Genomic DNA, 14,171 nt, shown 5'->3' with positions numbered 1-14,171 from the left:
ACATCACTATAGAAATTTGCAGTAACCAACTATTGACATTGAACATAATAACACTAAGTACATATTAAAATTTGCAGTAGCATTCAGGAAAGGGAAATTGGCTCATTCATGAGAACTGCCAAAGCCAAACTGATGCATCTTAAATTCAATGAGAGGGAAATTGGCTTATTCATGAAAAAAAATTGATAGCATCATATATACCTTGTCAGATTGTAACCTCACAAGACATGATCATGAAAGTGATTCAACCTCACAGTCCACTGCTATGCATAAGACGATGGGTTCTGATCAATAGACTTTATCAGAAATTCACAATTACCAGAAGGAGAAGAACAAAAACATGAAAGATTAACAGAGCTTCATACTTACAAGAGAAACCAAAAGGGAAGAGATATGAGAAGGAGGAAGAACCCAGACGTGAATGGATCCGACGTGAATATGACTTTGAGTTGATAACACCGACACTAGAGATGCTCCTCAAAATATGAGGAGTCCTAAATTTGTTAGGTTTGAGTATTTTGTTTAGAAAAAGAGGGAAAGGAAAAAGAAAAGAATTAGAGTTAGAAGATAATATAATTTATAAACCCATGTAGTTAACCATGGTTAAGGTGATTAGAGGATAAGACACTTGGCATCCATATAGAAGGGTGGGTATGAGGGTGGGTAAGTTTGGGTGGGGAGCAAATTTGCTCCCATGTATGTCGTATATCTTAACGTGTCATACTAATCTTTGTTTATCGGTGGATCGACTCAACTCTTTCGCTAGCATTATTAGTACCCTTTAAGCAATAAATGGGCCCTTTATGAATATCTTCAAGTTGTAATGATTCCTTGGCATGATCATGATCATGATCTCTCACTCTCTCATTCTCTGATTGAGTATGAGTCTCTGTTGATGGACCCATCTTTGTTATGTTGCAAACCTAATTTCCTGATCTTGGGATAGATAGAGGGACCCAAACACGAGTGATAGCTGGGAATGGTTTGAATATTCGTCGAGACTTGGAGAGAGTGATGATGCCATTGCTATCCAATCCTGCTATGATTCCTATCTACAAATTTGGACCAGTATGCAATATATGTTGGATACATTGGCTTGGATTCAAGCCAGTACTATTCGACTGTGATCTGCTCGGGGCCAAATGGTTTCAGAATTCAGAAGCTTTTGTATAGGCCACGTTTGGGTGTGTGTGTGCTACGGGACTGGAAAAAGTAGGTTCAAAGTGATCATGCTCTCACCTGGTTGCAGATTTTGCAATCACCAGTTAGGCAGAGAAGTGTAAAGTGGGATTGTACTTACTAACTACTAACATAAATTAGGTCTTATTGTTCTTCATTGCCCTATCAATTTTGAACATGTTCATGTCGGACGCATAAGGTGCTTAACATTTTTTAGGAAGGTAATCGTTCCAAATCGAGTTTATGTTATTTGAGCTTGTAGTGCATAATTGTGCAAATATAGAAAATCAAGCTTCCATAACTCTCTTTCAAAAGAAAGTTATTGAGTGCCTAACTTTTTCGACAACGAAATTCACATGGTTACTCTTAGTGGTACCATTTAATATCCATATTATCTGTATTTAACAACCAATGTTCTAAAAGGCGCTAAGCGATAGGCTGGCGGTAACCCGCAGGCAAAAGCCTGGACAAACGAGGTATAGGCGATTTGTTTTTTTAAAGATTTATTAATTAAAAATATATATTTTATGTACTTAAATACTTGAAAATGGTCAAATATGGATAAATTATTCAACATAAATCTTATGAGATTCATTTATAGGATAAATTTATCCAAAATTTAGCATAACTTCTTTATACAATTCTAATTTTAAACACATCATTCACTTTTATACTCTCATGCTCCCCACAATATCAACCCCACCACAAAAAGACAACAAATTAACCGGAAAACTTAGTAGCCTAGGCGAGTTAGGCTGTGTCTAGGTGGCATAAGTGGCGTTTAGGCAGCCGCCTAATTGCCCACAACCTAGCACAAAGGCCTCGAAGAAAAACGAGGCAACTTGTTACAGCCTAAACCCTAGACGGGGCCTTTAAGAAGCTTGTTAACAACATATGGTAAAGACAAGTGTGAGTTTTATCCGAAAGGGACTAATTACCATTAGGAGGAAATCATTGACTTACATTGATTGTGTTACATTTCTTCACCTATATGAAGCCTTTTCTTTTCACAATATCGGTTTAAATCAAGACACAAAATTCCAACACCACAATGCACTATCGTGTTCATGGTTCTACTTTTCTTGTATACAATAGTCTTTATTTCAATCAATTGAATGTCATTGTTGATTACTTCATTTTAACAAACATTAATAGATTGCGGGCAACTTAACAAATAAGATATTCCGAACTAAAAATCTATGTAATTAAACATATTATCATCTATATCGTGTCACGGTGACCATATTGGTATTGTAACAATTAAGGCGAGCTTATGTCATCTTAATACGAACCTAACCTGGTCTCCTCCACCAATGCGCAAGGGTACACATCTACATCAGATTTGGGCGTTTATAATATCACATCCCATTCTAATTAAAAACTAAACTTGAGACACCTTTCTCAACTAATCACAGATTTAGCATGCTAATGACAGCAAACCCATGAAAACAACACCAACAAAGATGGAACCTCGTCCTTGTGATCAAAATCAGTCACATTCTTTGATCACACCGTCGAAATCTCCCCCAATACGAGCTGGCCACCCAACAATGCTGGACTACTAATTTGTAATTAACAAACTAATCCAGCTTTTAGTCTAGTGCATCAAATTTAAACAAATCATAGACTACCTACTAAGACCATGATCTCATTTAATTAATACAGTGCTTGATTTATAGGGTAAGAAGGCTAATCAAATCATTAAGGGCTAGAGGAAGATCAGATATATAATTGGTCACTAAAACCAGGCCAGACAAATTATACATGTTGCTGCTAGAAAATACTTACATCATGTGCAGTGAGGGAATCTACTTTCTTCTTCGCCCCATTCTTGTGTCCCTTAAATTTCAAGCAAACAGGTTGGAAAGGTTGTCATGTCTAGTTTTGGCTATTTTTAATTAGAGACTATAAATCTGATTCTATAGGCTTCTGCACTATTTGTTAAGTTAATATGACCCAATTAGGTAATCATATAATTCACGCCCATACTTATTCTGCCATTGTAACACTACCAATGATGATGATGATCACAACCCACTTTCCCCCCCTCATTTTTGTAGGCAAAGTAATTGTGTGTTTTTGGAGCATTGCGCCCTAGGTCTCAAAAAGTGTGTGAGACCCAATTTTTTACGGGGAGTGTCACATTCTTTGTGTGATGATCTAAAATATGAGATGTTCATAGGCCTCTAGAGGGTAGGTAACCAATTTTAAAGGGTGTTCAGAGTAAGACATAAGTTTGTGTTTATGTATGATTCTGTTTATAGTCCATGAGGGATTGAAGTAGATGAAGTTGAGAAAGAGTATTTGTCTCAATTAGACAAGCAAAATAAGTTAGCGTGCGAGTTTCATTTTGTTTACTGGGACTATATATAAGGAGTTCAATTTGGTTAAAATCATGTTTAGTGTCACTGGGTATGTAAATGAGCTTACATAACACATTGTTTTCATTATGGCCTCCTTAGATGGTGTGACAGTAGGTACTCAGATTGATCATCGTTAGATAACACATTGCTTCTAAATCATAAACCAATCAAACTACTCTCTAATCTCGTGCAACACCAAACAATGGTCAATATTAGTACAACTCAAGGTAACCCACATGAGTCTATGACAATCTTACAAAACAAAGAAATACAGTCCTCAGTGTCAAACGTGCACTAACAGTTTCGTCGATAACAAATTTGTAAGTATTGAAACTTGGTGTAGTATCTAAATGCATCATCAATGTCAGCACTTTGTGAAAGGTAAGGAAAAGAGTTCTCCTTTTGAATTTGATCATAAACCAATGTGTTCTCTTGAAGCGACACATGAACTGACTTGGGTCCAACTTCACAGGTGGAGTGGGAGTAAAATTACACAGCCCATTACAATTTACCCAAAGTCCATTAACTTACATACTTTCTGGGTTATGCTCCCGATACTAACCAAATTCTGAGGCCCAAGACAGAAAACCTAATAAACCCTGAGGCCCAAGTCCAAAACAAAAAGACAAACCAGACCAAATCTCATCCGTCCACTAAACCAATCACCACCGTCGAACCTTGTCCACCTACACATATAAACCCTAGCTGTATATCCTTTACATCCCCAGCTGCTCACAAAACCAAAGCGCTAGGGTTTGCAGAGCTACCGCCACCACATTTCAGATCTCGCTCTCTGCAGCTTCTCAATCTCGAAAATGGCGACGGCTACACAAATGAGCAAGAAGCGAAAGGTAAGCCCCCTCTCTTCTCCCCCACAGTATGAAAATCGATCTGAGTTTTGATCTGAATCGTTATCTCTGTTTCGTTTCTGTGTTCCTCAGTTCGTCGCTGACGGCGTTTTCTTCGCCGAGCTCAACGAGCTTCTGATGAGGGAGCTCGCCGAAGACGGCTACTCCGGCGCTGAGGTTAGGGTTACGCCGATGCGCACTGAGATCATAATCAGGGCTACCAGGACTCAAAACGTGCTCGGAGAGAAGGGGAGGAGGATTAGGGAGCTGACCTCAGTTGTGCAGAAGAGGTTCAAGTTCCCTGAGAAAGGTGTCGAGCTTTATGCTGAGAAGGTCGCCAACAGAGGACTTTGCTCTACTGCTCAGGCTGAGTCTCTCCGATACAAGCTTCTCGGAGGCCTACCTGTTCGCAGGTATACGATGCGATTAGTATTGCAGTGATCTTTTAGTGCTTTCGATTTGATAGTAATCATATATTTGGTTCTGAATGGTTTATGACATGTGGTGTTGAGAGTTTTTAGACGAATTGGTTTGATATTGTTTTGGATTGCCTGTTAGATGTGGCTATATGTCATCTACAAAGCAGATTGGTGTTTTTGCTACCAACTCTGTGTCGGAAGTTGACGAAATTGATTTCGGATCGTAATTGATTTTGAACCTCCATGCCAATATCGTTGTGAGATGTCCTTGTTTTCATGAAGTGGTAGGGAGGGCACACGTTCAAATATATGCTTTTTCTATGCAAGGTTGTAGGATACTATTTAGTGTTCTGTTTTGAAGTTCATTGCCGTGCCACTTGGTGTACATTTAAGTAGTATTTATTTTGGGACTAGGGTTAGTTTACCATGATTTCAATAACTTGTTGTTGGCTCACATTATTAAAAAAAACTTGATTTGGGTTTATATGGTGTATGTATTGAAGTGAGGTTTGATGTTTTTGTGAGTCATCTACAAAGCAGGGTTGGTCGTTTACTACCACTTTTGTGTCGGAAGATGATGAAATAGATTGACGTCCTCCTTGATTTTTTTTTATGAAATAGGCTTGTTTTCATTTAGTTACCTCTGGGAGGGTACATAGTTATGTATAACATACTTTGCCATGTGTTTAATTTTATGGTAACTCTAAATTCAGAAGTTTCAACCTGTTAAAAGTGATTGGAGAATGATTTTCTCTTATGTTCTGGTGTATTTTATGTCATCTACAAAGCGAATTGGTTACTTCCTATCAACTTTGTGTCGGAAGATGACAAAACTGATTGACATCTTCTATGCGGTATTCTTCGTGAGGCTTAATTGTTTTCATGCAGCAACTGTAGGGAATGTACATGCTTTAAACCCCTTTATATGTGTTCTTAAATCTGAAAATATATCTATTGTTTCTGAATTGAATATTTAAAGTAACGTCTCTCTTTGTCTCATAACTTGGGTATTGAAAAGCTTTCCTAATTATTGACAGCATTACTAGTTCTGTCTTGCTCTATGTTAGTTGTTGACCAGGTGTTTTGACACACCACATTTGCTTCTTTCAGGGCTTGCTATGGTGTTTTAAGATTTGTCATGGAAAGTGGCGCAAAGGGTTGTGAGGTGGGTTTGAATCAGACTGTTTTTTATATTGTGATACAGTATTGGATGAAAATTGAATACTAACATTTGAATTCTCATTGGTACAATTACAGGTGATTGTTAGTGGAAAGCTGAGGGCACAGAGAGCCAAGGCCATGAAGTTCAAGGATGGCTACATGATTTCTTCTGGTCAGCCAGTGAATGAGTACATTGACTCAGCTGTGAGACATGTTCTCCTCAGACAGGTTTGTCCCCTTCTCCTGGATCTCATTTCCTTCACCATTATTCGGTGACAATTGCTTGTCTTGCTGTTATAATGTCGTCTGACACGTGTGTTTGTCTGCAGGGTGTTCTTGGTATCAAGGTCAAGATTATGCTCGACTGGGATCCCAAGGGCAAGCAAGGACCCATGACTCCTCTACCTGATCTGGTTACAATCCACCAACCAAAGGATGATGAGTATGTCAGGCGGGCACCAGAAATTGAAGCAGCGCCTCTTTTGGCCCCAACTGATATTGACATTCCAGCCATGCCAGCCCTCCCAGTGGCTTAAGAAATGTTCTGGGTTACGCAAGTTCATAACTTTAGCTTCAGGCTCTTATATTTTTGGTCAAAACTTTAGCCTCAGACTTGGTTGTTCTAGTTTTATTGTTTCCTTTGGCAAATTTTGTGTACTGCAAAGATGGGGCGGATCCTTTATCTTGAATTGTTTCATACTTGATACTTTATTTAAAATATGTTTCTTAATTTTAAGGATTTTTATGAATTTTTAGTTTTTCACTTGTACTGTTTTATGACTTATCAGAATCATATTCTCAAATCAGTATCAGTCTAGTAGCTACTCTCAAGTCTTGACGAAGTTGAGTCATGTATCTTTGAAAAATTTGACACATTATTCATGTAAAACACAACTTTCAGAACCCACGGTATTCGATACTCAAAATGTCGTCTTCGTAAAATTTCAGCTTGTTTGTGACTATATCGTGTGCGTCACGTAGTCACAAGATGAACGATTAGATTCAAAACATAATCTACCAAATTAGATTCAAAAACAACATCGTGTCATGAACAATTCAATTTCAGAAGTAAATCGTGGTTAATTCAAAGAATTTAACTAAGAGGAGGATAAGACCTCCAAAAAGGTGGGCCCTCGACTCATTTGACCTGAACACGAAGCGTTCATGCAGTATTGTCTTTGCTACACTTCTGAATCACCCTTGGTTGGCCCGGTAAATTCATCAATGCGTAAAAAGTAAAAACAAAACCATTCAGTCTTATCCCCAAAGCAAGCATGAATGGCACTTTATACTACGTAACGCTTCATTGCTCTATATACAGACAGAGCTATTCAGTTAGTCACTGTCACTCACATTGTTCATACTACTGTACTCAAAAGTTTGTTCACCATCACATCATCACCACTGTGGTCGTTTCTGTGTGCTGCTGTCATGGCCTTCTATTCTCCTCCGCCTCAGGTTCCGCTTGAGGATGACCAGCCTCCCCTGAACGTTGATGAGCATATCTACTTCTCCGAGAGTGATCATGATCAGGATGATGATATTCCCCAAGATGATGAGAATGGTGACCAGCAGGACCAAAACGGTGAAGAATGGTTTGAAGAGCAGCTCGAAGCTGATCTCAAATGGTCTTTTGCCTTGAATAGGTACCCTAAGCTAGTGAAATATTCAAAAATATTTCCCCACAATCTCTGTGACATGTTTACCCTATTCATTTGTGGTTTGTTTTAGGGTGTTGCACAAAGGAACAAGCCAGTTTCAAGATGCTGCTCTTCTAGACTCGAAACGCTTTGGCAAGGTTCTCTCTCCCTTTCCATCTCTTTTTTTCTCTCTCTCTCTCTCTATCTCTATCTCTGTATGAGTGTCACATATTCACAAGTACACAGATTTTGGTTCATCCACATTTTTCCTTTGGTGTTTTAGGTTCTGGTGATTGATGGAAGGCTGCAGAGTGCTGAAAAAGATGAATTTATATACCATGAGTCCTTGGTTCATCCTGCTCTTTTGCTACATGAAAAGTATCATCTCATTTCTCAACTCTCTCTTTAGTTACCTTAATTATTTTTGATCTTTTTGCTTTCGTTTTCATCTATCTTTGTTCTAATCAGTAATTGGTAATTTCAGCCCCAAAACCATATTCATAATGGGAGGTGGTGAAGGGTCTACAGCCAGGGAGGCACTGAAGCACAAAGGTGTGGAGAAAGTTATCATGTGTGATATAGATGAGGTATGAACTATACATATGGTCAGTACTCAGTAGACTTGATCTTCAAATAGGCTTAACATCAGCAATGTATCTGAGGAACTTTGCTGTTATGTAGCATATAGCGCTGTTCTTTAGCTGATTACTCTTTCTCCATATGCAGGTGGTTGTCAATTTTTGCCGCGTACATTTAGAAGCAAATCACGAGGCGTTTTCTGATAATAGGCTTCAACTTGTTTTCAATGATGCTAAGTGAGTAGTAGTAATTTTGGTTGTGCTTAATCTTGTCTGAAATCTCATTATGAGACACTTGACGACATATAATTATAACCATTCTGATCTTCTATGATATCTATGCTTTCTTGAGTATTGGTTCTTGCTGCACTAAATTGTTTATATGCTTCATATAGATATAAACTGAACTGAACCATAGCTAATTGTTGAGATTGAATAAAGGGCTGAGTTGGAGAAAACTGAAGAGAGGTTTGATGTGATTGTGGGGGACGTAACAGACCCAATTGAGGGAGGCCCATGCAATGATCTTTACACCAAACGATTCTATGAGCAAGTCATAAAACCTCACCTCAAAGACAATGGCATCTTTGTCACTCAAGTAAGTCTTATATTATTGAAATTACATTCCCAAATGTGAATAATCATATATGAATATGATTAGTGATAAAATTTATGTTACAATGTGCTTATGATACAGGCTGGTCCAGCGGGAATGCTTTCTCACAAGGATATCTTCACCTCAATATACAACACTGTAAAACATGTGTTCAAATGTATGCATTACTAATAAAGTCATTTTCATTCAGATTCTCCAAATTAATGTCTTCAAAAGTATCCCATTGATACCTATATATTACTTTCTGCAGATGTGTTTGCGTACACAGCTCATGTGCCATCTTATGCGGATTCATGTGGATGGGTTGTGGTAAGTAGAAACAGATTAAGCAACCAGCTACCATGACCTTAACTACCCGGATGCCGTTTAAAAGCTCGTTTCTGTTATCTGAAATGGACAGGCTTCAAATCAGCCACTCAAACTGGATGCTGCACAACTAGATAGCAGGATTCAGGAACGAATCCAAGGCGAGCTGCTGTATTTAGATGGTGCATTCATTGTCTCATCGACTGTGGTTAACAAGACGATCTTCGCATCGTAAGTACAGATTTATTCACAACAAGTTATTCAACTAGTGTTACTCATTTCTTCGAATGTGAAAACATTTCGATACTTTATCTTCAATCATTATGCATGCACTTGTGTATGCAGGATTCCTAATACTGAAGTTAGCTTCTTTTGTTGTGATGCAGACTTATGGAGGAAACTAATGTCTTCACTGAAGAAACTACAAAGTTCTGCTATGGACATGGGCTCACTGATGATGCACAACTGCACAAGGCGTGATTGAGGTCTAAATGTGCAATATGCTGCTATTAGAAACAATGCCAGTGATAAGAATAAAAGTGTGTGGGTAAGATGTAAAACCAATAGCTCTTCTGCTCTTTTATTTTGGTCTGCATATAAATTTGGAACTAGTTTAAGCTTTCAGAGATATCATTGGCTTTAATGTGAGACTTATGTTTATGAAGTAAGCGCTCAGCTTTCAATAGATGTTTTTACTATGTTGCGTTGCCATTATTCCGGTAGCGGACTAATCCCTACTCCCTAGTACTTCAGAAGCAAACCGATAGAGCAAAACCAGATCAAATTAATCATCAAAATTTTGAGAAATTTGAAAAGGGAATTTTTGCATCATCTTTAAACTTACAACGAAGTACATACTTGAAGGAGAGATAAACGCCAATTTTAACTTTGAATTCCACTAAACTCTTAGTTAAGTATATATTTTTCTTATAGAGGCTCAAAGGCCAAAAATAACACCTAGCTAGCAACATCTCTAGTTTTAGCTTCTTCAGGTCCATCAAGAGTGCAGGGTATGCTTTAAGCCTTACCTTTCCTAATAGCCAAGCAAGAATAAATCTCCCCTTAGAAACTTTGCAGTAGTATTCTAAACCATTTCAATTTCTTCAACCGACCCTAAATTACAGCTTCTACCACCTGACCATCACCAAGCTCAGTAGAAAAGCACTTCACCATAGACCACAACATTGCTTATCACACACCTCAAGCACATATTACTACGGTACTAGACTTGAACTGCCAACTAGAATGCACAATGTGCCTTGAATGCCAGAGAATTGAACACCCTGTTAGCTTGAAATAGTCTCTAGCAACCAGAACTATGAGATTATGAAGCCACATTGGCTTTTGGAAACAAGAACAATCAGTGAACTTCCATCACCGCTTCCAAATGTGCCATAATCCAGCAGCAAAGAGGCAATGCTGAGGGATCCCCTAATGTTAAAACCATTTGATTTCAGATTAGCATCAAGAAGATGGAGCAAAAGACACTACATCTCATAAAACTAGCAGCTCAATAGGAAATAGCATTGGATTGGCCAAGTAAAACAATGCTCTCTACAAAACAATCCAGGAAGCAGTACCTATATCCTTTCATTCCAAAACCTTTAGCATAATTCCTATTAAGATCCACCCAAATCGGCTCGTCACCAAAATCCCTCTTGAGCACCACCTCCCCATTCGTTGTCAAACTAAGCGGCTCATATGTAAATCCCACCAGACGCACATTGAACAACATAGTCCATGATTCCTCAACACCATACTCATTCATGACCCACATGAAAAAACCAGAACTAGTCGGATCTTGTCCTACAATTTTACACCTGATCAATGCTAGCCACTCCCTATACTTCGAAACATAGCACAACTCCCTCCTCAAACCATCCGGCACCGCCATCTCAGTAAACGTCTCGCCCTGCAGATCAAAACAAACAATGGCATTGTCCTTGTTCTTCTGCCGCCGCAGAACCAACCACTGCAGAGCATCATTGACACAAACATGTCTCTCTTCAAGACTAACACCAAAATGAAAAGGCATAAAATCTACAGGAACATCACCAAGGCTCTTCCAGGTCCCTCTAGCCAAGGAGTAGACCTCAAACTCACGAAAACCATCACTCAAAATCCTCAAAACCTTGTAATCCTTGTTCTTAGAATCGTACCCAAACCCGAAACTTTTGATCACCCTAGTCAAATCCTTCTTCTTGGTAGCAGTTGTTCTAGGCAAAACCACACACTTTCTTATAGATGGGTTCCAAATGAGGCACAAAAAACCATAATCAGCTAGGCATATGAGGCCATTATAAGTTCCAACCACATCATCGACATCAACTCTAGGAATAGTCTTCTCCTTATCATTTGTAATAAAACGGAAAGGGCTTTCGAGCTGAGTGTACTCACCGAAATCAGGGCTTTCCCAATGCAAGGAGAACAAGTCACGGTGGTTTTGCTCCACGTCGACTGAGCGGAGGAGACGGAGGTGGTGGCCTGTGACGGTGGTTGGTTTGGACAGTGCGGCGGAGGTGGGTGTGAATGAAGTCGGTGCTTTTGACCAGAGACATCCATGATTTGGAGACCAGGGTGCATTTGACTATAGCTTTTGGGGGCAAGCAGTGAAGGATTTGTTCTACTACTTCTTCGGGTAGATATTCAGCCATTGTTGGGCTTTGCTCTCTCAGTGATTTGCCCTAAATTTCTGTCTGGAAGGGAGAGTTGGGGTTTATGAAGAGAAGTGGTTGGTTTCTGGTTCCGGGAGACATGAGATGGAGTTGGAATTTGGGACTTGGGACTTTGGAGATATGTTTCGATGTGACCCCTCCTTGTTTACTTTATTACTTACATACTTAGATTTTTTGGGTTGGGCCGTTGGGGTGAATGGTGGGGGTTTTGGTGGATGGTGTAAAGTTGCAACCAGGATCTCTACGATGATATTAGTTGAAGGCTTTCGATTTATGGTTAAAAAAATTTATTTTTCGATCACATTTTGACATCTTATTCATTCAGTTTTTAGGTCTATATGAGTATATCATTTTTAAAAATTTTCAGCTAAATTGGTGATCGTTAATGTAACAAACTAGATCAAATTAATAGACAAACCAAATCTGTTAAGCATGAATCGTTCAAATTCATAATTGGTAAATCACACTTATGAATGCCTTTACAATTTTCAATATGGCTAAAAATTTGCATAAATGATATACTCATAAATACCTATAAACTCAACGGTCAAGATGTGGATATAAGATCGAAAAATATGATAGGCGAAAAATCATCAACTTAAGAGTTCTCATTAAAAGGGCTCCCACATTATCTTATCTTCCGAACAAAGATGGTTCGGGGGTTGGTGAAAATCGTAAATGGAGATTAGAGGTTCGGTATGGTGACAACGCATCGTGTTTTTGATCTTGTGATGTGCCGTTAATGGTTCGATAAGGTGATAACATAAACGTTATATCACATAATCAAAAAACACAATGTGTTGTTACTCTAACCAGCTCCAACTCCCAATTCATCGAGGTGGTTGCTGATATTAATGTAGTGCGTTTTCTGATTATGTGATGTAGTGTCAACGTTATTTTCTTGTTGTGTAAAGAAAATAAATTAAAGTTTCAAATAAAGGTGTTGAGGTGAGTAAAATGATGCAACGAGGGCAAAAACTTGTAACCTGTTATGTATTATCGATTTTTGTATTGTGGTGACATTATTTTGGTGACGTAAAAGATAGACTAAATATGAATCCATGTGCGAGGGTATTGATTAAAAGTGGGTTTAACGAGGACAACCTGAGAACCACTGAAAATTAAGCGAGCTTACCACCACATTGTAATTGTGTTCGCCAAACCTTTGGAAACGACGCTCGCAATCGGGACGGTTATTGTCATAATCCCATTTTGCCATGAGTAGTTCGATTTAAATACCAGAATGCCATCGTGACTTTTGCCTATGGCAAGCCTGTTAATAAGTGCCTTACCCCGGGCTCCTTTGTCAGCCACATTGTTTACGCCACCTCATCATGCTCTCAATCTTCTTATAGAAATCAACAAAGACACGGAGTTGGTTAAAGAGTTTAAGGTTATGAGTTCAAACCTCACGACATATGTAAGGTGTGTAAGTTATTTAATGATTTTTTTTAAAAAAAACAGACTCAAATTCCAAAGTAACCTTAACTTTTGATATTATTACACTAATAGTTTCCCTCCATGGCAATCATGTAAATGTCTTGTAAAACTTGTGGCTATTTAGCAAGCAAGCGAAGTGAACTATTCCCACTTCTTCAGGTAGATATTCAACCATTGTTGGGTTTTGCTCTCTTAGTGATTTGCCCTAAATTTCAGTCTGGAAGGGAGAGTTGGGGTTTAGGGGTTTATGTAAGGCTGAGCGTTTGGGCCCAAAAACCCAGAAAAACTGAAAAAAGCCCTATCGGTCCCTATCGGGCTGGTCCAAATTGAGAGAAGTTTGGTTCGGGCCATAGACCAGCCCGTTGACTTTCAGTTCGGTTCAGGCTCGGTCCTGCACCGAAAGCCCGTTCAGGCCCGAGACACAAAACTTTTGCCACGCGTTAACATCTTATTGATCCATATAATTTTTTTTATTAAATAAAAAACTCTAAAACTAAAGAGTCTTCAACTCTTTTCAGAGTCTTCTTTATATGATTTTTAGTTACAAAAAAAAGGCAAAACCCTCATTTCTTCTAGCATCTATTTGATCAATAATTTAGAGTCTCAGTAGATATGTCTCTCATTCTCTGTTCATGCCTAGTGGTCTGAACTTCTGATCCCTTTCTTATGCTCTAAATGACAAAATCCTTCTTGAAACTCTTACGTACTCGTCTCTTGTAAGTTCTGTACCATGCCATCATACACAAGATCTGTAATTGCTCCATGTTATTTTCTAAAACATTTATATATGATAGAGGTGAAATGCTTCTGCAAATATTAGATAGTGTTGTGCTGAAACTTTATGTTACTCATATATAGAGAGAGAGAGAGAGAGAGAGAGAGAGAGAGAGAGAGAGAGAGAGAGAGAGAGAGAGAGAGAGAGAGAGAGAGAGAGAGAGAGAGAGAG

The 14,171-nt window shown here is 38.7% G+C and overlaps 3 protein-coding genes across 3 annotated transcripts; 2 read left to right on the top strand and 1 right to left on the bottom strand.

Moving 5' to 3' along the window:
• The first annotated feature begins 4,254 nt into the window (after positions 1–4,254).
• Positions 4,255–6,821, top strand: LOC101313835 (40S ribosomal protein S3-3-like). The gene is made up of 5 exons (XM_004287565.1): positions 4,255–4,393; positions 4,484–4,803; positions 5,920–5,974; positions 6,067–6,198; positions 6,300–6,821. Exons 1-5 carry the CDS (start codon positions 4,358–4,360, stop codon positions 6,504–6,506), a joined length of 750 nt encoding a protein of 249 aa, XP_004287613.1. The 5' UTR covers positions 4,255–4,357; the 3' UTR covers positions 6,507–6,821.
• A 580-nt stretch (positions 6,822–7,401) lies between these two features.
• Positions 7,402–9,796, top strand: LOC101309294 (thermospermine synthase ACAULIS5-like). The gene is made up of 10 exons (XM_004288924.1): positions 7,402–7,616; positions 7,702–7,768; positions 7,894–7,988; positions 8,095–8,197; positions 8,337–8,425; positions 8,630–8,786; positions 8,886–8,961; positions 9,055–9,113; positions 9,205–9,341; positions 9,497–9,796. The coding sequence occupies exons 1-10, from the start codon at positions 7,402–7,404 to the stop codon at positions 9,588–9,590; spliced, it is 1,092 nt and encodes a 363-aa protein (XP_004288972.1). The 3' UTR covers positions 9,591–9,796.
• An 824-nt stretch (positions 9,797–10,620) lies between these two features.
• On the bottom strand, positions 10,621–11,672 carry LOC101309007 (F-box/kelch-repeat protein At3g06240-like). Its single transcript, XM_004288923.1, has 2 exons — positions 11,508–11,672; positions 10,621–11,457 (listed from the first exon to the last, which is right to left on the bottom strand). Exons 1-2 carry the CDS (start codon positions 11,670–11,672, stop codon positions 10,621–10,623), a joined length of 1,002 nt encoding a protein of 333 aa, XP_004288971.1.
• Positions 11,673–14,171: the final 2,499 nt, after the last annotated feature.

The sequence above is a fragment of the Fragaria vesca genome, linkage group LG1 (assembly GCF_000184155.1).
Source record: "Fragaria vesca subsp. vesca linkage group LG1, FraVesHawaii_1.0, whole genome shotgun sequence".
NCBI classification, from domain to species: domain Eukaryota; kingdom Viridiplantae; phylum Streptophyta; class Magnoliopsida; order Rosales; family Rosaceae; genus Fragaria; species Fragaria vesca.
The sequence above is the reverse complement of the archived record's forward strand: the minus strand, read 5'-3'. Positions and strand labels throughout refer to the sequence as shown.

Excerpts from the sequence above, each read along its gene's own strand:
- LOC101313835 (XM_004287565.1), top strand. The coding sequence starts at position 4,358 with ATGGCGACGGCTACACAAATGAGCAAGAAGCGAAAG. Across the intron at positions 4,804-5,919 it reads GGAGGCCTACCTGTTCGCAG|GGCTTGCTATGGTGTTTTAA; the intron begins GTATACGATGCG and ends TGCTTCTTTCAG. Across the intron at positions 6,199-6,299 it reads GACATGTTCTCCTCAGACAG|GGTGTTCTTGGTATCAAGGT; the intron begins GTTTGTCCCCTT and ends GTTTGTCTGCAG.
- LOC101309294 (XM_004288924.1), top strand. The coding sequence starts at position 7,402 with ATGGCCTTCTATTCTCCTCCGCCTCAGGTTCCGCTTGAGGATGACCAG. Across the intron at positions 7,769-7,893 it reads ACTCGAAACGCTTTGGCAAG|GTTCTGGTGATTGATGGAAG; the intron begins GTTCTCTCTCCC and ends TTGGTGTTTTAG. Across the intron at positions 8,787-8,885 it reads ATGGCATCTTTGTCACTCAA|GCTGGTCCAGCGGGAATGCT; the intron begins GTAAGTCTTATA and ends CTTATGATACAG.
- LOC101309007 (XM_004288923.1), bottom strand. The coding sequence starts at position 11,672 with ATGGATGTCTCTGGTCAAAAGCACCGACTTCATTCACACCCACCTCCG. Across the intron at positions 11,458-11,507 it reads TTGGGAAAGCCCTGATTTCG|GAGAAGACTATTCCTAGAGT; the intron begins GTGAGTACACTC and ends ACAAATGATAAG.